This window comes from Crocodylus siamensis, chromosome 3, assembly GCF_052110815.1.
Source record: "Crocodylus siamensis isolate JL-2025a chromosome 3, ASM5211081v1, whole genome shotgun sequence".
Classification (NCBI taxonomy): domain Eukaryota; kingdom Metazoa; phylum Chordata; order Crocodylia; family Crocodylidae; genus Crocodylus; species Crocodylus siamensis.
The window spans coordinates 167,868,684-167,895,844 of record NC_143397.1 but is presented as its reverse complement, the minus strand read 5'-3'; the positions used below and the strand labels follow the sequence as shown (position 1 = coordinate 167,895,844).

At 41.2% G+C, this 27,161-nt stretch overlaps 1 protein-coding gene across 2 annotated transcripts in view; it reads left to right on the top strand.

Moving 5' to 3' along the window:
- Nucleotides 1-8,730: 8,730 nt before the first annotated feature.
- The window catches only part of RAB12 (RAB12, member RAS oncogene family), a 32,189-nt gene continuing 13,758 nt past the window's right edge, over nucleotides 8,731-27,161 (top strand). Inside the window, exons 1-3 of one of the 2 annotated variants that reach the window (XM_090039708.1) lie at nucleotides 8,731-9,034; nucleotides 24,249-24,309; nucleotides 26,865-26,957. In XM_090039708.1, coding sequence (XP_089895834.1) covers nucleotides 8,800-9,034; nucleotides 24,249-24,309; nucleotides 26,865-26,957 — 389 coding nt within the window. In that variant the 5' untranslated portion in view covers nucleotides 8,731-8,799. The remainder of the gene's footprint in view (nucleotides 9,035-24,248; nucleotides 24,310-26,864; nucleotides 26,958-27,161) is intronic. The other variant, XM_090039710.1, reaches the window with a different exon arrangement.

Genomic DNA, 27,161 nt, shown 5'->3' with positions numbered 1-27,161 from the left:
TAAATCCCACCAGGTGCCTAGCTACCTTTTAAAATGTCTGTATATCTTTAAACATAACCCTTTGTGCTAACCATATGGAGAAAGAGAATTTTCACTTATACCCACCTAATATATACAACTTCAGCAACTGAGCATATTTTTAGATTTTCTCTAGTAAACATTTTTTACCAGAATAAAAATTCAAATCCCCTTTACAAGCATGGCAGAAATATAGCAACAGGACTGTCTTGAAACTAGTTTGGTAGCTCTGCTTGCTTGTACCACATTTTATTACAATAACCAAATTCCATTCACCAGATTGTTTGTGCTAATACTGCCACACTCTCCACACCCTGTATTTTAATATATCTAGTTTGACTTTCATTTTTATCCTGCTCCATGTTTTAGATGATAATACTGATTTATCAATAACAACACAATTGCAAATATTTCCAACCCATTTAAAGTAAGGACTAGATTTTTGATTGTCTGTGGATAGGATATTTGCATGCAACATTTTCTATTGGTATCTCTTTGCTTAGTATGACTTATAGCCACTACAGACAGACTTGTTTAAATGCACATTTTCACTGCTTTCTCCTATTGTAATCATGCAGAAAAAAACATCTTTTATTCCTGCCTGTCCTTAATCTTCAGCTACATGTGCAAAATTAGCTGGTAATGAAATGTAGAAGAAGGATCGAGTGTTAACTATAAGAACTCACACTTCACTTGTTATTTAATAAACAATGGATGGCACATTTAAGATAATAATGAATGGAAAAGCTAAAGCTAGATTTAAAAATATATTTTAAGGGAACCTTAATTATGCTTTTCAGTTTTCAGTAATCGCCCAATAGTAAATCCCTTCTGTGCTACTCAGGCCAGAACGTAAGTTCTTTATGTTTCCTTCTCTATAAAATTGGAAGGACTTTCTGCAGAAGTCTGATGATTTTTATTCTGCATGTGGGGTGGTTAAGGTTTCATACCCAGCTGGTGGTGGAAACCCTTTGCCCAGCCAAACAGCATAAGTCTTTTATCATACATCTAATTGTATTCCAATTTCCTCACAAGTTGCCTAAGAAGGTAAAAAGGTCCCAAAAGTGAGCCTAATATTTGTGAATAGTTTGGATAACAGGGGTGTGTGAAACAGCACCATTCTGATTCGGGTTCAGTTTTGATAATTCGATGAAATAGTATTTCATTTCGAGTTGTGTTTTGTTTCGAACCCACTGTTCTGTTTTGTTTCATTAAAACTGTGTTGCTGTTTTGACACTGTTTTGATGTTTTGCCCATAGCTGTTATATGGGGAAGCATAAAATGCTGCAGGCAGATCGGGGGCTCGCTGGCATCCCTGGGAAGGCTGTTGGGGCAAGCCCCCAAAATGCCTGCCAGATGAGAGAAGCCGGGTGCTGCCACCTGGGACCGTCACCGGGAAGATTGGTGCTACCACTGGTTCCAGGTGGCAGCACCCATCTCCTGTTACCCAGCAAGCAGATTGGGGACTTGCACCCCTGGGAGGACTCCAGCACAGCCCCCTCAGCCCGCCCAGGGGTGTCAGCAGGCCACCGACCTACCTGCCAGCTGACATGAGATGGGTGCTGCTGCCTGGGGCCAGCGGCACAGGGCCAGGGCAGATCAGCTGGTGTAGGGACCTGCCACCCCGATCCCTGGCTCAGGTCCCAGAGGCTTGCATTGGGCTTGGGTCCCAGCACTCTGTCCCCCTGCACTGGACACCCAAGCCCAATGCAGGCAGGGGACAGAGTGCAACCCCAGGGCTGTGCCCTGCCCCTGCACCAGGCTGCAAGCCACTGGGACCCCCCTGCTGGTGCCACAAGGAGCAGGCGGGGAGACAGGCATGCCAATCCAGGGCGGGGAGGGTCCCTGCAACAGCTGATCTGCCCCAGCCCTGTACTGGAGCCAGCTGGAGGAGGGTGTGGGCCCAGGGCAGATCAGCTGGTGTGGGGACTCTCCCTGGGATTCAGGCAGTGGGTCCCTGCACCAGCTGATCTGCTCCAGCCCTGTACTGGAGCCAGCTGGAGGAGGTTTCATGGTTAGGTTTCTCATTTTAATTTACTTTTCTGTTTTTACATTTCTACATATTATTGTAGCGTTTAGTGAACTTACTTAATAATTCTCATTTATAAAAATAAAATCTTCTGTTTTGAGAAATTGTTGGTAATAATGGAGCAGAAAAGCATAATCATTCCAGATTTATAAATGGCCCATCACTTATCATTGAGGAAAAGTAATATGAATACAAGCCTGTAATTAGGTGCTGCACTTTTATATTCAGAGCCTCAATTTCATAATAATTATCAATATTGCCTGTCAAAATTTAGGGCAGCTCTGCACATATTTCTATATTGCTGGGGACAGATATTTAGAATTGCAAAGTGAACCTCAAAGATTTTTTAAAATGTGAAAAGCAAATCAGTAAGAGCAAGGAAGAAAACTTATAAATAAGCCTTACATTGTTTAGTATAATGTTTCATCAAAGACTGTTTGAGGATTAGTTTTAATTTTCTTCCCAGTTTGCCTGAAAATCCATTTGTTTTCAGGATATTTTTCCTCTGATTGCTGAATTTGCATCCCAATAGCAAATATGTCATCTCTGAGTCTGTCTGAAGTGTTGCTAGAACCAGTATTCCAGCAAATATGCTTACATCAACAAAAATGCCTTTTACATTATTTAGTGCTTTCCTGTTGCAGGGCTCAGATACAGAAACAAGAAGACCTTTGGGAATAATCTGATCTCAATTACACCAATACAAGTCCAGGCTCCCCCTGCTGATATCAATAGAAAGAATCTCCTTGTGGTCCCCACAGCTATCACAAAAAAATCATGATGCAGGGGGCTGTGAAAGAAACCATGGGATCTGCATTTAAAACTAGCATTCATCTAACTGAAGAGAGCAAGATTAACTTTATGGAGGGAAAATGAATTTCATTCAATCTCTTAAACATGTATCAAATCTTTTTAAACCACTTTTTTCCCCAGTATTATAAGTGTTTTGTTGCATTTAAAATAAATGATGCCTTGGAGAAACATCAAAATAAAACATCTCTACTAGATCTGGGTCAGATGAGATGCTAATTTCAAGTAATCCAGTTTTAATGAAGCAGTTACACATAATGTCTACATGGGAAATAGGAATTCATCAAAATACCCCTTAACGGCACACCTACACATGCAAGCATGTAAGCTTGCAGCAGTTCAAATAGAAGCAGTGCAAATTTGAGCTGGGACTTTTTGCCTCAGTGCACTTGCTCAGACATGCACTTTGTTGTGGAGCAAATTGTGCCACTTGGGGCAAAATAACCATGCCTGGCTTCTCCCGGATCTGCAGCCGTGGGGAGCTAAAGCGTGGGGATAGCACCTGCACTGTCCCCAACAGTATAAAAAGCTGCCCTGTCCTGGCCCCATCTATACAAAAAGCTACCCTGGCAAGTAGCTCAGGGCTACTCACTCTCAGGAGCTTCTGCGGCCCAGCCAATTGGTACCTGGGGATACTACCCCTTATGCCAGCTGGACCACTGCAGCAGCATCCCAAATCCATTTTTAAAAAATGCCCCAAAATCCATGTTCTTCCACAGTTAAAATAAAAAAACCACTCTACACACACACACACACACACACACACACACACACACACACACACACACACACACACACACACACACACCCCCCCCCCCCAGAGAGAGACAGACAGCAATCAGTTGAGTAATGCTTTATTGGTATATTTACAATGTTCAAGCAATTTGGAAGCCTACCAGTGTCTCTATCATCATGATAAAATAAATTCTAAATACCTATATGTGTTGATGTGTATTTTTTGTTTTCTTCACACAGGACAGGTGTGTGATGGGTGGATGTGGTGTTTGCAGGAAGGGAGTGAGAAGGCATGGGGCAGAACGTGGGTGGGTATGTGTGGAGGGATGTGTGTTGGTCTGTGGGTAGGTGTGGGGCAATTGCTGGGGGGACTGTGGGTATGGGGGACCTTGTGGGGGGCTGCTCAGGAGGGGTGGGTCCCCTGGTCCCCACAGGGTGCAGTCCCTCCCAGCACATGGAATGACCACCCCCTGCCCAGAGTCCCAGGAACCCTGGAGGCCCCCACCACCACCACCCAGGGCCCCAGCTCTACCCTGGAGGGCCCCATCTCCCCTGCCCAGGGTCTGTAATTGACCTTTCAAAGCAGTAGTGGGGGACCGTGTACCAAGCCCAGATGGGTCCTGCTGGCCTTGGGGCTCCTCCTGCCACTCAGCCGGGCTGGTCTCATGGTGGCAGGACCCAGCGCAGCATGTGGGAACTGCGTGCTGGACCCAGCTGGGTCCCGGGGCTCCTCTGCCACCTGGCCAGGCCAGGTCCATAGCAACAAGACCAGGCGTGGCATGCAGTCCCCATGAGCCAGGCCCAGCAGGGTCCTGTCACCCTTGGGGCTGCTCTGCCACCCGGCCAGGCCCTTCCTATAGTGGCAGGACCCGACTTGGCTCCACGCGGTCCCTGTGCACTGAGCCAGGCTACACAAGCAGCCCGGGGACCACATGGAGCTGATGGTCCTATTGGTCCTGATGGGTCCTGTTGGTCCTGGGCTGCTCGTACTGCTCTATAGCAGCAGGACCTGGCCTGTTGCGCGGGGAACACGCGGAGCTGAGCCGGGTCTTGCCTGCCATGGGGCTGCTCGTGCCACCCAGCCGCCCAGTGGCACGAGCAGCCCCAGGGCCAGTAAGACCCAGCTCAGCTCCATGTGGTCCCCACACGCTGGGCTAGGCCAGAGGGCACAAGCAGCCCAGTGCTGGCAGGACCCGGCTTGTCTCTGTGCAGTCTCCACATGCCGGGCTGGGTCCTGCTGCTGTAGGAAGGGCCTGGCCAGGCGGCAGGACCTGATGCAGCACACGGGGACCGTGTTCCCTGCCAGCTCCTGTCAAAGGGGTTTGAGGCAGGGCAAGAGGCACATGAGCACCTATCTGGACACGCCCTAAGAGTTCTTCTTTCTTTCAGTGGGAGATGGGGAACAGTTTGCCTCCCACAAAAGAAACCAAAGTGCAGATTTGTCAGGGATATGATGTTGTTTGTATCTCTGGGTGCCTTGCTGCAACTTGCAGGTTGTCTCCAATGAAATCAGCATACTGGGACCTATTCTTGAGGATTCCTCATCAAGGCATTCTCCAGTAGTGAGGCATTCAGTTTGTGCTGAGGACAAAAAGGGTAGTATTCTCACTTATATGTGTGAATTTCCCTCCTCCCTGCTCCACTTCCCCTCTGCCTTAACCTTGTGCCATCTGTTCCCTGTCAGCCCACCTATGCCTCATGCATGGTTCCCTACACATGTGGAGGTGCCTCTATGATTCCAGGGAAGAGTAGGAATGGGATGCCTGCTGCTTTTTCCTGCACTCTTTGTAAGGAGAATGTGTTCAAGGTCCATTCTGCATGTGGATCTAGATGGCATGTTCTATCTGGGAATAATTACTGTGGTCAGAATAAGATCCACTAACTCTCACATCAACAGAAAAGCCCTCCCCCGCATTTAGTGTATTGCTTTTGCACAATGTTTAAGGTACAGCCAAGCGGCCATATCATGCCATCAGTTTTTACACAAATTCCCCACTGAAATCAATCAGGAGTTTTGCTTAAAAGTCAGTAGCATGATAAAAATACGCAGGGCTGTTTATAGTAGGAAAACATTTTAATTCTTTGTTGTTTTCTTTCTTTCTTTATTCATACTCAATCTGACATGTTAAATTAGATGATAAATGTTCTATATATGTGTGGATTTTGTCAACACAGACAATATGGACACAATAATGTTAGTATTGAATTCACAGGGAAAGAATAGATATTACAAAACAAAAATGGTGTCTTGAAATTGTCCAAGATTATTACTTCATCAAATCTGGATATGGTAGCTATGGATGTTCCTGGCTCAGGAAAGTAGTTCGTTCAGTTAATGATACAAGAAGCCAAATATTCAAGTCTGGAAACAAACAAATTAAAATGTTGGTCTAATGCTTGGAATAAATACTGGTTATAAAACAGTTTCAAATTTACAAAGGAACAGTATTTAATAATCACTAAAGAAGCAGGATCCAGTGTTGAAATATATAGTGTTAATGAAGTTTATAGAATGGAACATGCACTTGTGAGCATGTTGCACATGAGGGACAGAGAAAGCAGTAATTGTATCAGGCAAGCAGTCTTTCCTTTGCTCTGTTCTAAAATATATAGTGTTAATGAAGTTTTTGAACAGATGAAAAAAGACACTGTCTTGTCCAGCAAGAAACTATAGCTTAATGTCTAAAGTGTTCATACGTGTGTGTGTGTGTGTATTATGCTGTATGCAATACAGTAGTGTAATGAGCAGTGGGTAACCACTTAAGAGTAGCCACAGCCATCCCAGCCCCTGCTGATTACCACCCAGGGTGCAGACACCTCTGATGCAATATACGTGTTCTGAGGTAATACATAGGGTAGAAACAGAAGAAAACTAGTTCATGGCACCCAAAGATTATATTGCAGAGAACTGTCTATTAATTTAATTTGCATTTGAGGAGTTGTTTTTGGCTATTAATAATTTAAGAAGTTTCAGATTAGTTTGGAAGCAGATTATATGGTAGTTAAATTGTGGAGTGTGAAATCATTTTTATCATAATGATAAAAGAGAAGTGTTTCTGAAAGGAATTGTTCAGTGACCCTGGATAAGGCACACGATGCCAGTTCTGAAAGCACTCAGACCCATAAAAGTAGTATGTGAGGAAGACCCTTCTCTGGTACACGTCTACTGCAGGGGGAGGGGGCAAAGTATAGCCAATACACTTTGTAGCACTACAAGTGACTGCCTGTCTACACATTAAAACAGAGGTCAGGAACGGATTCTGGAAGTGGGCTGAAATGACCCACCTCAAGTCTGAGACGAGCCAATACTAGGACCTGACTATTGCTGCCGCCTCTCCCTGATACCCAGCTATCCATAGTGCAGTATAGCATGGGCCAGGGGTGGGCAATTATTTCTGGTGGAGGGCCGCTTACCCAGTTTTGGCAGGCTGTGGAGGGCCACATGGGTAGCCCCCTGGTCACCATCTTGGGACCAATGTCCCAATGTCTTGGGATCGATGTCCCAGGGCCGGCACTGGTGGGGCCCAAAGTGGCCAGCCCGATTCAGTGGCCAAATCTCCAAATCTGAATAGACTCAGAGGACCCTTTAATCTCTCCAAATCGAATCAGAAACCTCTGAATCAATTCGGAGAGATTCAGAGATTTGAAATGTTTTAGTGTATAATAAAAAAGTAAATAAAGTAATAGCTGAAATAAACAAACAGCTGTGATCTATTTCATACTTACAGAGGGCCCAGAGAGTTCCTTATGTTGAAAAGAGGAACCATCTGTTAGTCATAAAACAAAACTTAATCATCTTTTAGGATTTCCAGTGACCGTTTTGGCACTCAGTGAATCTGCCAATCAAAGCCATTCTGAACCTTTTGGATAGGGTGGGGCATAAATCTAAAATAAACAAAACAAAATGCCAATAAAAACATTATTCCTGCACCTCCTCCTTTGGTGTTTGGTTGTAGCTACAAAATAATTAAAATGATAAATTTAGCAGCGTGGCTATAGTTACATTGATATACTTTATAACATCAGTAACCTGGACAATGGGATCGTGTGCACCCTCAGCAAGTTTACAGATGACACCAAGGTGGGGGGAGTAGTAAATGCATTGGAGGGTAGGGCTAGGATTCAGGGAGACCTCAACAAATTGGAGGATTGGACCAAAAGAAATCTCATGAGGTTAAGTAAGGACAAGTGCAAAGTGCTGCACTTTGGACAGATCAATCCCATACCCCAGTACAGGCTGGGGACCGACTGGCTAAACACCCACTCTGCAGAAAAGCTAACTCCAAGGCTCTCACAGGAATTCCTGTCCGCATTAGGGCCAGGCTGCACCCTTCATTACTACACGATGCCATTTTGAATCCATTTTGGCTTGGGTATCGGACCAGTGCAGCAAAACTACACTTGATCTTAGCCCACACAAGGCCGAACCAACTTTTGGGTTTGCTATCAGCACATTCTTATGACTGTTTGCCTCAAAGGAAGGAAATGCTTCAACTTTGACCCCATTCTCAGTCATTACTCAGCGAGCTCTAGCGAGCCATATAAAGTAAAGGAGACAACGAATTTAATGCCAAACTCTTGGTTCGGAGATGACACCTTTTCTTAGGTCAACTAAGAAATTGCAAAAAAAAATAAAAATAAAAATAAAATAAACCATCGGTCTAAGAAAAACCATTTCTCTGAACCAAGAGTTCTAGAGCTGGGCATTTCTCAGACCAAATCCATCCCTCACACATTTCTTTGGCATTTGCCTGAGTGCAAATCCCTCCCTCACGCTTTTATTTGCAGAATCTTTCTGCGCACCCTAGTTTTCAGAGAACAGGGTCGGTTTTGAGCGTCCGATGCAATGATTTGATATGGAAGAGGGTGAGCCGTGGCTTGAACAAGGCAGGCGATGCCTGTCTGCGCTGCCGGGGGGCCGAGCGAAGCCCGGCCGGGCTGCTCCTGGGCCTGCATGTCAGCTGGGTTCTGCTGAGCGGGGCTCTCCCGGCCCGGCCCGGCCCGGCCCGCGGGGTGCAGCTCCCCTCCCCTGCTGTCTCTCCGCCACGTCACTGGCGTCCTCCGACGCGGGCGCTGGCGCAGGCGGCCTCCGGCGCGGCAGGGGGCGCTGCGGGGCCGGTGGCTGCGGAGCAGCCGTTCCGGTCGGGCCGGGCCGGACCGGGCAGCGCGCGAGGCCGGGGCCAGGGCCGCAGGAGCCGCATGAGGGGATGGAGCCGGGCGGCGGGCTGCAGCGCAGGGCGGGCGCGGGGGGGCCTGAGGCGGGCTCGGCGGGGGGGTCCCCGGCCCTGTCGGGGCCGCCGTCTCGGCGCAGGAAGCAGCCGCCCCGCCCGGCCGACTTCAAGCTGCAGGTCATCATCATCGGCTCGCGCGGCGTCGGCAAGACCAGCCTCATGGAGCGCTTCACCGACGACACCTTCTGCGAGGCCTGCAAGTCCACCGTGGGTACGAGCCGCGCCGGGCGCTGGGGGCTTCTTGCGTCCTGGGAGCGCCGCTGCTCTCGGGACCCCGCGGCTCCCACGGGGGGGCTGAGAGTTTCCACCCCCTCCCCGCCCCTCTTGCTCCCCTGTCCCTGCGGGGGCAGGAGGGCGCCCCTCAGCACTGGTCGTGAGGGCGCTGCTCTGTAGCCTGGCGGGGGGTGGGCAGGGGCCAGCTCCATGGCCGCACGCCCAGGGCTTGGAAATTCTCCATGGGACGCTCAACAGCGCCCTGGAACACTGGCAACTGCGCCAACCTGCCCCGTGTTGCCATTCTGCTGTTTATGCAGGTGGCTCCGTCCCCTGGAAGCGGGGCAGGGGGCACTCCCCACTCATCCCACGAGCAGGTGGGTTGCAGATATCATCTCATCCTCCTGGTCGTAGCTGTGGGTCTGGGAGGGAGGTGTTGTCCTACTGCCTGAGGAGTCGCCATCCAGCAGTAGTGGGGAGATGTCTTTGCCTTGGGGAGACCAGTGGTCCTCAACCTTTTGTAACCCATTTGTAAGCATTGATGGCCAGTCTCAACCCAGTGCCCCTCACTCCCGGCCCCCTGCTCCCAGCCCCACAGTGTGTGGCGAAGGGGGGGATGTGGGGCAGGGAGGGTCCCAAGCAGCCCCTTGGAGACTGGAGCTCTGCCAGCCTGCAAGGTAAAAGCCAGTGTTTTCCACATTTCTCTCCTTTTAAAAGAGAATCCATTTGTAAAGTTTGTTGATCCGTTTTTAAGATTGTTCGTGACTTTCGTATATTCTTGCAACCTGTGTGTTGGGAAACGCTAGACTGTGTAGTATAGACCGTGATCCTGTGTGTAGTGGATGCCAAGGGGAAAGAAGTGGCATCCTTGCTCTTTGGTGCTTTGTTCATGTTGGTGTGGCAGGTGCTTGCAAATGCAAACTTGCTTCCCAGTGCTTTGGGTCTGCCTGGTGTTTTCAGGGTTGGAGTATCAAGGAAAGTCTGCTTGGGCCTTCAAGCTCATGAAAGGCGTCTTGAGGGAAAATGATCCGTGGAGGGGGAGATGGGGAGGTGCTTTGAAGGCCGGTTAGTTGTCAGTTTGCTGCTAGGTAAGGAAAACACTAATTTCAGGGATTCAGCTCCTAATTTTAGCAAAACAGGAAATAGTAAATGATAGTGTGGTAATAGGCGGAAGGTACTGTAATGTTTGGTCTAAAAATATATGGACTTGGAATTGACAGGGGGCAATGACATCTTCTAAGATATCAGCTGAAGTGTTGTGGAAGTAAAACCATTACATTAAAACTTCAGTCTTGGAAGCTTGACCTTTTGGGAACTGTTATAAACCCTGAAATCCTTGAATTAGTGAAACAGAGCTTTTTATAAGCTTGGTTAAAGACCTGGTGAACTAGCTCCTTAGATCTTTGTGATGTAGAGCAGAAAGCATTCTATATGGACAAAAAGACAGTAAAGGAATAAATCCATCCCTTTTCATTTAGTAAATTCAGAGTAATCCTAGACCAGGGGTGGGCCACATGCAGCCTGCCAGGCTATTCTGTCTGGTTCGTGGGGCCCCTAAAAATTTTAGAAAATTAATATTTATCTGCCCTGGGTTGCCTATCATGTGGCCCTCAATGGCTTGCTGAAACTCGGTAAGTGGCCCTCTGCCCCAAATAATTGCCCACCCCGTCCTAGACAGTCCCCTGAAGTTATATTTGAGATCAGAATTTGATCCTTAGTTGTAATCACTGTACCTTTCTAATGTGATCCTTTATTCCTAGTCGCATCATTTTTGGGAAGTGTGGAAGTTTGCAGCCTGGGAGTGTGTTAAAAGCTTAAGTGAAAGGTGGGGTGGTTTTGTGATTTAAGCATTTTGAGCTCAGTTTGAGAAGAGAGATATAAGTAACTGAAGAATCTTTAAGTAATGGCGGGGAAGGTATATAATCATTTAAATGCAAAGTTTTAGTTGAAATTGAACTAGAATAAAATTTCACTTCTTTGATTTGGTCTTAATGATGTCACTCCAACCATAGACTTCTTTTTATATGCAGTGTAGCTATTAGCGATAGTGGCATAGGTCAAACAAACCAGCCTTGAAAACATTTTTTTTTTAACTCTTTCATTTTTTAAGTAAGACTTCACAGGTTATTTGGGGCTCCTGACTGACAGTAAAAGGATAGCAAATGTTCCTGGAAAATCTTTGGGTACCCAAGCTCTGTTAGAAGTTTCAGGCTATACTCTGCCCTTACTGAGGTTCTTAGGATCAAACAATGCTGGTGCATGGAGCAGGGGAGAAACCCTTCCTGGTGCAAAGCGGAAGTTAATAATTTGAAAAGTTAACACATCTGTGTTTATTTGCAAACACGCAGGTAGGAGGGCAGCCAACTATAAATTAAAAACTGTACAACAAAAACAGATCTCTCCCCAAAATACATTAGCTCCCTAGAGATTTTCAAAAAAAATCTGTTGGACTTCAGCTCCACATCAATTACACCACGTTGTGTGCTATTTACCTAAAATGCTGTGCATGGGTTTGCTTCCAGTAGCAAAGGCTAGAGAATGGTATCTCTTCAACATGTTATTGAGCATGCTGGTACCAAAATATTTTCTAATTTTGGGCATTAGTATCAAATGAATAACAAATGTTCCTGTTCAGAATGTGGTATATGTCAAATAAGAAGGTAGTAGTTCTTAAGTTGCTGCTTAATATTAAGGTTGCAAATTATATTGGTATTTTGAGTATTTTGACAGAAAAATTTTGTTTAGAAATGGTAGTGTTTGAGTGATGCTGTAGTTGTGATGGTCCAGGAAATATGAGAGGGGCAAGGATTTTTGTGTGTGATATTTTTTTATTGGATCAACTGTGTGGTTATGATAGGCCAGTTTCAAATGCAGTGTTTTCTTCAAGGCACCATGTCTAAATCTTTCCGAACCGTACAGTTGATCCAGTATCACCTACAGAAATCCTTGTTTAGAAATGTTTCCTTTATACATATTACAGGGCTGTTGGTTATAGCTGCGTTGGTCTAAGGACATAGCCATGGTAGAGATGTTCTTTGGGTAGATGTGACATCTTTTATTAGACCAACTAAATAGTAGGCAAAACTGTTCTTTGCAAGCTTTCAGGCACAAACCTTGCCTGGCTGTGTCCTTAGATGAACATGGCTACAACCAACACTCCAGCAACATGGAAGTTATCAAATTTTGCTGTTTGAAATGGAAACTTCACAAGAAAGAAGGGTGTGTGTGCCCAGAAGCTTCCAGAGAACACTTTTTCCAACTATTTAGTTGGTCTAATAAAAGATATCACATCTACCCAAATAATCTTCTTGCCTCCTTTATATATGCACATACCAGTTATGAAGCCACACTGCCTTCAATTCCCATGTTAAGTTCAGGGTATATGTTTGCACTGCCATTTAAAAATGGAAGTGAGCCCTAAATGCTATCTGCCAGATGCAGATCTAGGCCACATACAGACATTCCGTTTCTACTAAGAGTATTGTTGTTTGTTCTTCTAGTAGAAACCACCAGTTGTATAAGCATTCATGCTGTTTCTCCCAGACACAAAAATAATGGTTCTGGAAGAAAAATAATCTGATTCCAGCCAGTTAGAAGTTGCTGCCAGGAGAATGTTTGCATGTATGCTTTCCTGCAGCTCTCTTCTTGGGGACCCAGAGAAGTGGAGCCACAGGGAAAGGCTCCCTTGCCTTCCAGGGCCTGAGAGCCGAGCAGAGGGAGCTGCAAACAAGCTTCTTGTCTTCCTGCTCCCTGTGGAGCCCCAGGAGAGAGAAGTGAGCAGCGGGTTTTGTCCTGCTGCTCAGTCTGCTTGGTTCTCAGCCACTGGTGGCCAAGCAGAGGCAGCACCCCTTGCCCACTTCTCTCACTGGATTCCCCAGTGCCTTGCTGCTCCAGTTGCCCCACGAATGAGAGGACTGGAACAGCCCACATCTTCCGTAGACCAGGATCATCCCAGTTTTGGGAAGATACAAAGAGCAGAAGAGATGGGGCAGCTGCAGACTGTTTACCTGTACTGCTTCCTCTCCCGGAATCATTTCTAGCTGCAGAAATGTTCTCCTGCTAGAAAAAAACATTTGTATGTGGCCCTAGTTAGCACTGTGTAAAATTAGCTAGAATGGTCTACTGATGATGACTGTATATGAGCTGTTATATTAATATGTGAGGAAAAAGCTTAAGCTAAATTGTCACGGTGTGGTTGCCCAATTTGAGAGTCTGTGACTTAAGATGCTGAATGTCTCTATATATTGTATTAATATCAGTTGGAACTGCCTAGTACTTTTAAAAATCAGTCCTGTGGACCTCAAATTGGACATCTTAAAAGTAGTTTCTTGAAAATTTTGGTGCTAGTCAACAAGGAAAGCTTTAAAAATAGAGAGTAACTTATTCAGAAATACGTAAGTTTTCTTAGACACCTTCAAATGTTGACCAATTAGTCTGTTTCTTTGAAACTTATGCATTTGTTAATGAGCTAGTCACTAAGGGGCGTGTTATCCTGCCTGCCCTACCTCTCTCTAATCCAGGAAAGATCTTGTCAAAACTAAGTGCTCAAAAAAACCTCCTTAAGGTTAAGTTATTATTTAACTTCAAATAATTGAAATTAGAGATTAAAGCAATAGTAGATTCATCTTCTAGCAGTATAGTTCAGCCTAACATTTCTGCTGCTGCTTCTGTAAAAAGCAAGTTTAATTTTTTCTTTAGTTTCCCTTTTCTTAAAAATCCCATTCACAGTGTCAGTCCAAATGTAAGTTTTCAGTAAACCTTTCAAATAGCATTATTGATACACATTTGGTTTAGCCAAGTGTTTTAAAGGTCCATGTACGACTTGTTTGAACCATCTGGCCATTTGATTGTTGACTTTGAAAACTTAAGTTGCTCGTTCTTTATGGCTGCTCATTCATCTGTTCCCTAGTTTTGTGGTCAGCTGTTTCATATCATGGACAATATTTCAGTAAACAACCATAGCATAAAACTTATTTTAGCTAAAAAATGACAATTTATTGCTAAAATACTGTTAAAATCTGAGCTTACTTTGTGAAAAAAAGAGGTAAATCTATATAACCAGATACAGGGAAAAAAAAGTTTGACAAAATATCTACTTTAATTATAGCTGTTGATTTCTGTATATGTAAATATCTTTTTAGGAAGCCATTCTGTCAATGCTATTAGCTTTATGGTATTCTTCAAATTAGCTAGCTTTCATTTCTGTCTTTATATTTCACTTTTGTAAGATGGCACTGAAAATCTCTTTTCTATCTTATGACAGTATTAAAAAGTCGTATAAAACTGTAATGCACACAGAATCAAACATGCTTAGACCAAGAGATCTGTTCTGCTGTATTAAGAAGAAAATAAATTTTGATCAGCCATTTGCAGCTTACCCATAATTAATATTTTTAAGAAGGATAACTTGATAAATTTTATTTGTATCTAGTTAGAGGGTGAAAAATGATCTGTAAATGTGTTTTCTGTTTACTGTTCTACCTTCTGTACTAGTAGTGTAGAACAGCAACAGTAACACTGACCATTGCCTTGTTAATTTCACACCACTGCTCTGAGCAGCAGAAATTGGTGCTGTCTTTCTGCAAACTCAGTCAGAACATGCTTAAATATTACAGGATGGGCAGAAAACTGTTATATAAGCAGATTTAAAGTGTACTACCCAAGCTCTCACTATTCACATCTTGAACGTGCTATTCAACCATAAAGTTAGGGAACTTTTGTACCAGACGATTAATTTTACAGGAGCTAGTGGGCTTTGTGTTGCCTGTTTTGGGGTATGATTACTGTTGGCATCAGAAATGATGCAGTAGGGTTAAACATTTGTAGTAGTTGTGATGGTCCAGGGAGTATGCAAGAAGCATATCATCTTTGGTAATATCTTTTACTGTTTCAACTGTATAAATGGGGGAGGAATTGGGGAAGATATCCTTCTGCAGGCCCCACTATACAGATGGTTCAGTAAAAGGTATTAGCAAAGCAGCCTTGCTGTAAGTAATTATTCCAACTAAAAAAAGCTAGCAAATAAAATCAGTTAACATTTAGTGTATTAACGTAGTGCGTTTGACAAAATTGTTTGACAGAATACTTGGTGTTTGTTTCCCCTCTATATTCAGTTGTCTAGTCTTCACAAAGTAATGAGAGAAATCATATTTTTTTAACTGGAAAATGACAGACATTGCCAGGATTCAGGGCTAAAACTTTTAACTAAAACTACAACTGATTTAGTTGACTTTGTTCCTTTTACGCCTATCCTGTTTCTGTGAATGTTCGGGCATTGGATAGGTAATCTGTATTGATGATAACATTTTTTTCAGAACTAAAATGTATACAAATTTGTATCCTTCCCCCCCCTGTAGTTTAAGGCAGTAGGTAATAGAAGTGTATTACATCTCACTGCTGCAGATCAGAGCCCGATGGAAATGATGTATATGTGTGTGTGGGGGGAAGTAGAGTGTGTGTGTGTGTATGTGGCATAGTTCTCCTGGTTCTCCTACTCTCAGCTTGAGAAGATGGGGGGTGTTTTTGTGATGGCTGTTGTTTTATGATAGGGAAGTATAAAGGATTCTTGGTCCTCGGTTATCCAATAATTGATGTGATTGTAGCGCTGAGCAAAGAAATTCAATTCTTGGTATTTAGAAAAGATTTGCAGTGGACAAGTGCCCTCTCAGTGGAAAAATCATTAATGTTTACATACTGGTAAATTTACTCAGTTAAGCTTGATTATTGGAGGCATTTTTCATTTCTTTAATGTATTTTTTTGTTACCACTGTTAATAGGTCAAGCAGGATGTTTGATAACCAAACGCATGTAGATAATGCATTAAAGAAGCAGCGTGACTCTGTATGCTGGCAAATACGTATTAGCAGAAAAAAAGTTAACTTCCCTCATGGTACATGCTGTACCCATTTGCTGAGTATCTGCCCACAAAGCAAAGCCAGTGGCATGCTCACCTCAGAGAGGTTAATTAGCACTAACTGTTGTCACCATTCGTTTTGAAGCCAAGTGGTGTATGAGTTCTATTAGGTTAACTTTATTTCTATTTATCCAGAGGGTGAAAAATTATTATAAATAAGATTTTGTCTACTGTTTTTTTCTACTTTCTGTGCTAGTGCTGAATAGCACAGTGCAACTGGCCCTTATCTACTGATATAGCAATGTTTGACAGTGTAACTTGGGAATTAAACTTTATGGCCCCTAAGCAAGTACACAAAACAACTTGTTTTCTTTGAACATATTTCTTATCTTGTTAAGTTGGTAATATGGGACAGCGTAAAAAACTTGTAGCCCATATTTGTTATGTATCTGACAACATGTCAATAAAAAAAACCAAGTTCAGACCCCTCTAATAGTGCCTATCAAGGACCTAGATCTGCAGAGTAGAATGCAGCTGTCATAATCAGTCCAGCTTGTGAACAGCTGAGATATTGACTATCATCTGCTTGTTCTGACACTTCATAGGTGTACATTTTATCTCTGCTGTTTGAAAGTTTAGACACTCAATTAACAAAAGCAGAGTGTATGGTACATCCCACAGAAACCTGAAGTTTTTAGGAGGTGTCAGACTTGATGACCTGCTCAGGTCCCTTCCGACCCTACAAACTATGAAACTATGTATTGGTGTACCTCTAATATAATGAAAAACATAGACACCCAACTTGGAATTTGGCCAGTATTGGGGCTAGACCTCCTAATTCTTGAGCAAAATGATTTGAAATCATGACAGATGCTCTTGAGGAAAGTGTGTGTCTGTTTGTGTATGTGTAAATGTTAGATTTTGTATTCAAAGTATTGAGTATCTGGTGCGGCTTTTTTGTGGGTTTTTTTGTTTGTTTCTTGTTTGGTTTTTTAACAACTGAACAGTTTATTTGTGCCTGTTAACACGATTTCTGGTGGAAGTGGACATTTGCTAGTAACAAATTGTGTATTAACTGCTGTGTCTTGTAGATCTCTGTGTAAGATTAAAGAGACTGATAATTTAACTCCTGATAGCCATTCCTTTATGAACTGTATTACTGAAGTTGAACTTGTAACAGTGATGGGAAGTTTTAGTAACATCTAGGCCAGCATAGATAGCCATCAAAGAATAATGTCCTGTAGTTTTACAAGGTGGTTGCTTTAGGAAAATGTGAGTGTTGTTGTTTATTTTAAATATGTTACTTGACTTACACCTTGCAATCTTTTTTAATTAACCTGCTTAACCTTATCTGTGAGGAGACAGTAAGGGATCCCAACCTCTCAGCTTCTTCCCAATCATGACTCTTATGTGATTATGTGAATAAGCTGTTCCTATGTGAGTTCTCTTTGTCCTTGTGTTTATTTGGTTGAGCCCATTCTGGCCACCTGCTGCATTTCAGGAATAGGAGAACAGTACTTAGCGCAACTGTGGCACATTTCCCTGTTAGGGATGATAGCTCTGAGGAGGGCTGGATTGGCTATCCCAGAGGATGTGTTTACATGAACAAGTTACTCAATTCAAGCTATGCTGTGGTGTGACTTAACAATAAATCAGCTACTCTTGTGGTGATGGCAAATGGGTACACTTTGCACCTTAAACACTTTGAGGTGTTTACTTCTCAGTGAAAGTGGAGTACTACCTTCCATATACTCTTGTGTTAAAATAAATAAATAAATAAAGTGAAGGACAGTTACTCTAGGGTAGCTGATGTATTGATGTACTGTAAGTTGTTTTAAAATTGATTTGCATTCCTTGTGGCCTGATTATTTTATTCTCTGAAAGATTTGTACTTCTTTGCTTTTGCATGAGTAGTTGAGAAGCTTTTTAAAATTAATCTGATCAAATCTATCTTTATTGGACTATTCTGCTTTATTTGTTTCTGCTTTCCCTTTCCTTCCCAAACTTTGGCATTAGCAAATTCTACCTACTTTAAAGTCACATGATGACTCCTCTTGCCCCATTCTTTACTACATCTTTTATCTGCCCATCATTGTTCACCTTTACTGAAAACCTTAAATAGTAAACATTTAACATGAGAGTCTTCTTGTAACACTAAACAGATTGCCATACTTCATCTAGAGAAACTGTTCTCTTTCTGGTCATGTTTTTCAGGCCAGGGCTTGTCTGATAACCCTTCATTTTTTTTTTGGCCCAAGCTAGACCAATACATTTTAATTTATTCTGTGTCAGGCTCTGGCTTTAATCTGTCTGGTAAATAGGACATTCTCAAACAGTTTTCCAATAACATGTACCATACTCCCTCATTTATCCCTATCTAGAACTTAACTAATGTATTCGTTGTAAATTCCTGCACATACTCTTTCTGAGATGCTAGATTATTTTCTGAACTGGAGCAGTTTATTTAGTGTTGGTATAATGTGCCCTTTAAAACTGTGTCTTTCAGTATCATACTAATATTACCTATTTAGTTGCCTTTACACCAATTAGTACAACACACAGCTGTATGAAAAACTGAAAAGCACCACGTGACCAGAATATTTGCCCTGGTCCTGTTTCATTGGATTTCTTTTTAAAGTTTGCAAAGCAACATGAAATGTAAATTCTGTATGATTTTTCATTATGTGCAACTTAAATGAAAGATCATCCACATCCAGATATCCTCCAGTTACCTGATGTAGTCCTGAGATCAAGTAATAAAAACTGGTGGAAATCTGAGGGTTTGGAAATCCTGAGGTCCCCTCCAGCCCTACTTTCTTTTGATTCTGTGAGTTTGAGTATTGTCATTGCGAAATACAGAACTGTCACATTGGCATATCTACTTTTGACAACCTTGCAATAAATTATTACAGCGATAAAGGTCCCGCTGAGATACGGTACAGCCTCTTGAGTCTTGGGAGGAGCACTCTGAACAATACAGTTTTCTCCTGCTGATAATCGGGCAGGTTCAGTTCAGAATCTTCTCTCAGAGATGCTGGGAAGATATTCATAGAGGTAACCAGGCCTGAATTTAAAAAGAGGAAATTGGTGTTCATGGACAGTTATGATTTCTTTGGGACATACCCTACCTAAGTAAGCCTTGAAAACATGAATACATTAAATGAAGAGTCTTCAACATTGCTTCTCACTTTCACGTTGCCTGTGGTGCTGTCAGTAACATGCTACGTAACATAGGCCATGAACAGGCATTTATTTCTAGCAGTGGAAAACTTGTACCACTAGAAATGTTTCTGAGAGGGAACAATACAGGCATTCAGCCTGCAGCCACCCCCTCTCCTCTACTGTTCTCACATTCCCAAAACTGGATGTTTCTAGGGAAAGTGTGGGGAGCAGTGAGGCAAAGCCCGCTGCCCAGTCCTCAGACAGGGAGCAAGGAGTGGCTGCTGTTCCTTAGTGGCCAGGAGCTGGGCAGAGGAGCAGCCTGACATCCTCCCACCCCATTCTTCAGACTCATCTGCAGAATGGGTGGTTCCTCAGAAACTTCCACTGGATTTCAAAGTACTCATTTTTTAATTGCGTGTAACTTTAGAAGCTACAGCAGAGCCTTCTACTGTTAATGTGGTAGATGCTGGTGGGTGGTGATACAACACTGCATGTTTATGGCCTTTATGTGACTATGCACAGGAAAGAAGCTGCCAATTTTTTTTCATTCATTGGCTGACGTGCTGCCTTTAACATTGCATTGGTGTCTAAATTATAGCTAATTAAATCAATTGAACCACCTTTGCCTAGTTCTAAAGTTTTTATATCTATGTCACCGAAACAGTTTTTTGGAACTTCGCACTTCTTCAGAAACTGTTGCAGTAAAATGATCAATGAAAGGACCTCTTTTTTCAATAAGACTGCTGTTGACATAGTACTTGCATTGAAACAATCTTTATAGTCTATTAGCTTTTTGGTTCTGCTTCACTTCACTGGTATATGGCGCATATTAGTCCCAGCAAAGCCAGAGGTTTAATTTCATCTCTAGACCTGTTATGGTATTCTCTTACTTCATTTCATGATCTACTCAGCTGACTAAGGAAGCTTTTTATTAATTGTTTGCTTTAATTTGAGGATGATGGGGAGAAACGGACAAGATCAGACATTAGGATTGCATGGAAGAACAGAGGAGCAGCTAGTCTAAAGAGAGAAATAGAAAGAATAAAGTACCATATTTACTTGAATACAAGATAAGATTTTTACCCTGATTGGCATGAGAAAAAAAGCCTCTCATCTTATTAACACATACAAGGAAATCTCAGTAAATACATTGCCTATCTTTAAATTGCTGCCAAAAGCAGCATGTGCTCAGCAGGGGAAACCAAGTATGAAGTTGATTAAATGCAGCTAACACTGAGCATGACTGTAAAGTTTGGGTAAAGTTGCTCATTGAAACCTACCACAAGAATAAATTAACATAGCCCATCTGAAGAAGCCATATGGCAGTGCCCATTAGGTGTGGTCCCTCTCATTTCTGTCTTTTTCAAGTCATGATGAGCCACTGTATTTCATACAGCTCACCCAGAATCCCTCTGTCACCCCTTATCTCAGTTTGATTAGTGTGGCCCCCACCTTCCATGAGGTGAAGTCAGACTAGGTTGCCCTGTGCCTCATCTGCATATACATTTTTGGAGCATCCCAGGATGTGTGACAAGAACACCTGGTTCCAGTCATGAGTGGGGCTAATTTAGCACATGGATCCTTTGTGGGGAGTATCCAGAGTACACACACATACTGACCAGTGCTGAGCTGTGGGGCTTGAAACTCTCTGATTCTGTTACCATGATTTATGTGGTAAAGCCTTTTGGCTTTGGACTAATACCATGAAAGTTTTATATTATATACAGGTAGGTGCCAAAGTGCTGCTCAAAAGTGTGTTTTTGGAGTACCTATGCCAAAACTTGCAGCAGTTTCAAAAAAGGTAACATGCATCAATTCTGGATGAACTAATGCATGGGTACTATATGCAAATTGCTACAGCCATACTTAATTTCAAGGTTGTTTTCAAATTTGCTCCTCATTTCCTTGTGCTCATAAACCAGCAAATAAAAGAAGACACAATGAGATAGTGTTGTATATTTGTTGTAGCATCCCAGGTTCTAGACTTGGATATGAATATAGTAGAGAAGATAGTAATGTGGTTATGAAATGCTTTAACTTGCATAATGTAATATAATGGAAGCTGTGTTATATAAGATATATAATTATATATAACAGTGGAGTACAACTTTTTTTAATAAGATACAATTATTGGTTTCAAGTGACCAATGAAAACCAATGCTTAAGGAAGAGAGAGTTATATTCACCCTAACTTGCAGGACTAATTAGAATAGGTCTACAACTAGGGTATTGAACATCAGAAAGGCAAACTGGACAGTTGTGGAGATCAACAGGATGCGGGAGCTCAAGGTTTTAAATGAAGAAGCATTATTTTAAGTCTGATGTGCAGATTTCTGGTGCTTGCATTCCAAATGAGGAAAAAGTTAGTAGGAAAGGGGTATAGATATGGTTGAATGAGTAAGCACCTTAAATGGGATATTAACGTCAGTATCTACAAAGAATGGGGAAAAGGATTATTTGTTTATTTATTAGATTTATACCATGCCCTTCTGAACAAAGATTGAAGGTTGTTTTCAATTAGAGAACAAAATAACTTTTAAAAGCAAGTAAATTGAGTAAGGAGAGATCTTTCAGAGGTGGTTATATACTAAAATAAAGTGAGAATGGCCACTCACTCACTCAGTAGAGTTGAACCTTGAAAAAAAATTAAAGCAGCAAAAAGCTGGGTAGCTATGTAAAATAAAGAAGTATAGCAGCCCCATTCTTCTTAAAATGACGAAGTAAAATTTGAAGATAATGCAGCTATGGCTTAAGTACTAAATGAATTCTTTGCCTCTAAACAAAAAGGAATGGTCATGGAAATGTTCACATTTAAATGGAAGTAAAATTTATATTGCTTGCTTACCTTGACAAAAGTGGGAAGACCTGATTATTACCAGAATATTGAAAGAATTGCCATGTGAAAATAGCAATGCTTATAGCACATTTCTCAGAATGGCAGCTTGACTGAAAATACTTCTTTTGATTGGAGGGCAGTAAATGTCATGCCTTTATTTAAACCAGGATAATGAGGGGCCCCATGAATTACAGGCCTGTTAATTTGACTTCAGCATTATGCAAGATCTTAGAATATATTTTAAAGGAAAGAATAATGAAGAGTATAATGATAATTAGAAAATGAGATAAACACAATGTGCTTTTATCCAACAAAGTTTGTGTCAGACCAATTTAATATCTATAATAGGGTTACAAACATTAGATGAGCAATCTAGTGAGACTAGTTATCTATACTTAAGCATAGCATTTGAACTATGCCTAATGGAAATGTATTAGCTGCATTGGAGAAGACAGATTTAATAATATGAGGTAGTCTCTGAAAGAAGCTGCAATGAATTATGCTGAAGCAGGAGTGTTGTAAATTTGGAAAGAGATTTCTTGTATTGTTCCTCAGGGAGTGATCTTGGGACCTGTCCTGCTTATCATTTTCACTAGTGACTTCAGTGTGAGAACCATCTGTGTCCTTATGAAATATGTGGGCAGCACAAAGCTGGAAGGTGCTGCCATTACAAGAGGAGGTTTTGGTGGTTACTGAGGATGTACGAGATAATTCTAGGGATCAAAGTGTCCTGGTTGATTTTTAGGATGACCATGCCGCCAGGGCGTATGTACAGTTTGTTCTGAATCATTTAGAGGAATTTGTGTTCTTTAAATGATTGCTGCTGCTGCTCCTCTCCCCCCTACCCAAGCTTGTTGCCTGCCTAGTTATAGTTCAACCTGTTGTTGATAAAATCATCTTTACAGAAGGTTCTTAAGCTCTCAACTGTAAAGTATATTTCAAATCAGTAATGTAAGTAATTTTCAGGACTTGCTATGTAAAGCTTGTTTTAAAATGTTCTAGTATGCTTAAGTTGCAAAATGTCTGAAAAATGTATGGGCCAAATGTTCTTCTCTTCCATAAAAGTTTATGGTGCAAGGGCTGGGCCCCTAGCTAATACAGCTCCCCCAAAAAATGCTTTTTCAAAATATTTGTTTCTCCTAATTTTTCACCTTCCCCCTCCTAAGTTATGCTAGTAGGTAGAACCAAAAGGGTTTTCCCACATAGTAAACTTCTACACACCTGTGTTAGCTGAACTGTATTAGTTCAGCCAATCTCCTCTCATCTCATAAATATAGTATTTGCTGGTGGAGTGGCTTTTAGAAAGATCTGAAGAAAAATACCTCTACAAATGAAATAAGAGGTTTAAAAAACATAGATAGGAAAGTGTACAAAATACCCATGGGTATTTGGAGTAATTGAGGGGACATTCTTGTGTGTTTTGGTTTTGTTGATAGGTAATGTACTTTCTACTGTCTATTGCTTGTCTGTTTTTCTGTAATTTAAATTTATTCTGCAATACTACTTTGCATAAGGTTGTTTCTCTTTAAGTAATGTTTAGCATGCTTTTTGAAACTGGACAAAGGACCATCTAGTTTTGTTAAAAGTTCTAAGTTCCTGCTTCATATTTAAACTAGCGGTGGATGTGCAAGATGTTACCCACAGAATATGGACACATTTACCTCTGTGTGCACTTTAAGAACAAAAGTTAAAGCTGGAATATTTTAACTTACCAAAAATTATATTATTTTTCAAACCCAAAGGTGTTTTGAATAGAGATAGGCTATGTCAGACCACAGCAAATGTTGAAGTACTTATACATTGAAGAACTTATAAGGGAAGCATTGATATAAAAATTACTCATCCATGTTGGGTTATGAAGAACTCAAGCCTTTTTATTGTCTAGTGTTTTGTAAAACACTTTAAATAAAGCCTGAAATAATGACTAAGTGTTGCATCCATTACAGACAGCAAAACAAGCAGAGAGGTCTTTCTCTGTTTTGTGCCACAAGAGAGGTGTGTGACAAAATCCTAATTAGAATGTACTATATGACTGTTATTATAACATCTGAATAAAGGGGAAAAAGCCATGCACTATCTTTTCTTTTACTGTATTTTTCTACGAATGAGAGAGATTAAGAAACATTTTCAACTACAGCAGTGTTAGGTTACAGCTCATGGTACACAGATCAACTATTCTCCATTCCTTGTCAGTTCCTCAAGCTGGCCAGCAGTGATGTGAATCTCACAACTTGTTCAAAGTGCTATGACTGAATTAGCGTAACATACATGTACAGGTACAAAAAAAAAATCATTTTAAATTACGGCCTCATTGCTTTTGCTGCTTATTCCTCCTTTTTGTTTACTGTATTTTATTTATAGGTGTTGATTTTAAAATCAAAACAGTAGAGCTAAGAGGAAAGAAAATTAGATTACAAATCTGGTAAGTAAAACAAAAATGCAACCAGCAATATGTTTTTAATTTTGTGTTTCTAGCATGGATCAAAATGCTTGTCTAATATGATTAATTGTTATAAGCTGGTTTAGCTCTTATCCATCTGCTCCTTTTATTTTCCTCATACGCTTTAAAAAGCCCAAATGGCTGTTTCAGAGAGGATAAGGTTACAAATGTGATATTTCTATATGACAAGAATGACAAGGAAGTACAAAAGCTTTCTTATAGAAAACTGAAATCAGCCATCAAAGAAATAGCATAACAGTAAAATCAAATTAAGCTGATTTCATGCACGTGTTCATTATAATAGGAGGAAGATGCTAGACGGGAGAGAATATTTTTTGATTTCAGTTCCCTTTACTCCATGTCAAAATACATGAAGTGTATTTTGAACTGTTTATCAGAAATTTCTTGAGTAGGTGCTGGTTCTTTGATCTCGCATGTAACCACATAACAAAAAGCATCAGCTCTCCCAAATTAAATATTCTGTTTTAAGTAAATGGTGCCAAGGAATAAATTAATCCCTTAAAACAAGACTGTATATCTTGATAGTACAATATTAATGTCCTGCTTTGGAAAGCTCATTGTTTGACTGAGCTGCTATTCTGTTCAAGAGCAAGCTATATGCTGCTCTATAATCGTTGCCAAAGCGGTATTATTTATTAATTAATTAAGTTTAAGTTTATAGTACTAGAAATTTGTTAATCCTGAGGAGTTCTCCTTGTTATACATGATAGAAAGATGCATATCATTGTTATGAGAGAATAAACCAGCTATATTAATGTACATTCTAACCCAATAAAATATCTAATAGCTGAGCTTAAGTTGTATTAACAGTATTTGTTGCATAACTGGCATTAGAGATAATCTGGTAGAGCTGCTAATATCCAGTAGAAAAAAAATCTGAGCGCATTGATTGTTGAGATAACACCATTGGGATGTTATGGTAGTGTTTGATATTTTACATAGATGCAGTGAATTCAGCTTACTAACTCCTCTTGGCAGGTCACCATCAATACTGTTTGTCGCATCATGTGTTTGTCTTGCTTCCCTATGAGTTAACTGCTGCTTCATCTTTGGTATCATCAGTCACCTAACACTACAGTGTTACTGGCATGTCTTCATCTCTCATCTGTATTCCTGTTTGGAAACCTATGACCACAGGGCTGGCAGTTGAGCCAGTATTTTTAGCCAGGGCCTACTGAAGCTGACTGAGGTAATGCAAATATTTTTTCTGGAGATGTTGTCGAAAATGTATATAGCTTGTCAAACTTTATCTTAGAGCTGATTGAGTTATTTCTCCATATATTAAGAATATCTTTTGTAGACTTCCTGTTTGAAATGTAGTGAGTTGTTAAAGTGTGACTCTTACTCAGCAACTGAGGCCTGCCTTAAATGATGGTTATTTAGAATATAATTCAATATAGAAACAAAATAGAAGAAAAAAACTAGTTCTACATCTTTGAAACACGTTGATCATATACATTTGGAAATTAGAAGGGAATTCCAATACTGATTAACAGCTTCAAAATTACACGTTATTATTATCATGTGTTTGATATAATTTACGTAGGAGCTCTTGAATATACCTATAAAATCACACTGCAAAACACTTGTTAAGAATTATCTCTTTTTGCTGGTATATGGTGAATTCCTTGATCAGATTCCTTGGTGCTATGCCTTTCTATTGAAAAATTACTTGAGGTATGGGTATTTACATTTAACATAATATTAAAGTTTATGTTATCAAGAGTTCAGTTAGGGAATGTCAGAATCAAGGTTACCTATACATCCCTAATTCCAGGGCCCCGTGAATAGGCATTCTGATACAGTCTTTATTTGTGTGATTTATAAACTTTTTTTCCAATAGGATTCTGCCTTAGTGTGTGGCTATACCTTGGGTAATACACAACATTCAAACCTTGCAGTAACCAAATAGTTATTTACTTTCCTCCTGGATATTAGGAGTGTTGCTTGACAGCAATATGACGTTCACAAACGTTTCTGAATTTATCTTCACAATACTAATGTCATTAAATCTGTACAGAGAACCTCAGTTCTGTCACTTCTTAACTTGTAATGCTCAACTTTGCCACTCTAACTTTTAAGTTATTTTAATCTAATTTTCCTTAAAAAACAAGAGTATGTAAACACAGTTTATCCTTTGCAGTTGTTCTAGCCTTGAATTTGCAACATCAGCAGGTTTTAGATGGTTACATTTATAATATAGACTCCTGTCACCTGAATTAACAGGTTAACAGCAATAGTAAAATTTATTAATTAGACTCTAGAGGAGACTAATTCAACCTTGATGGTGAATTTCATTATCATGTCCAGACAGCAGAGGAGTGTATGGATTGACAGACTCCTGGGTGCAGTTTCAGGTTCTGTAGGGACTGTGCTTCAGTGATCATAGATCCTTTTTGCCTTTATCCGTAGCCTATCTCTGCTTGTCTTTCCCTGCTCATATCCATTTCCTAGTCCTCTGTTATCACTAGCTCTTCTTTCCTTATCCACTCATTTTTCACCCCTCTATTTTCCAGGCATGCAATAGCCTTCCCTTTCTGTCTGGACACTTGCTGGAGAATATTAAGAGGAAAAACTGGGTCAGTTGTTACTCTTTCTGCATCTAAATGGTAATTTCCCAGCTGTATTAGAGGACTTTTTGGAACTTAAACAATTAGCATGTAAACCTCCACATGACTACTCTGGGTGTTCAGTAAGCTATATATTGGTATAGTGCAGGGGATGGGCAATTATTTCAGGCAGAGGGCCACTCATTGAATTTTGGCAAGCCATCAAGGGCTGCATGACAAGCAGCCATGGGCAGATATATATTA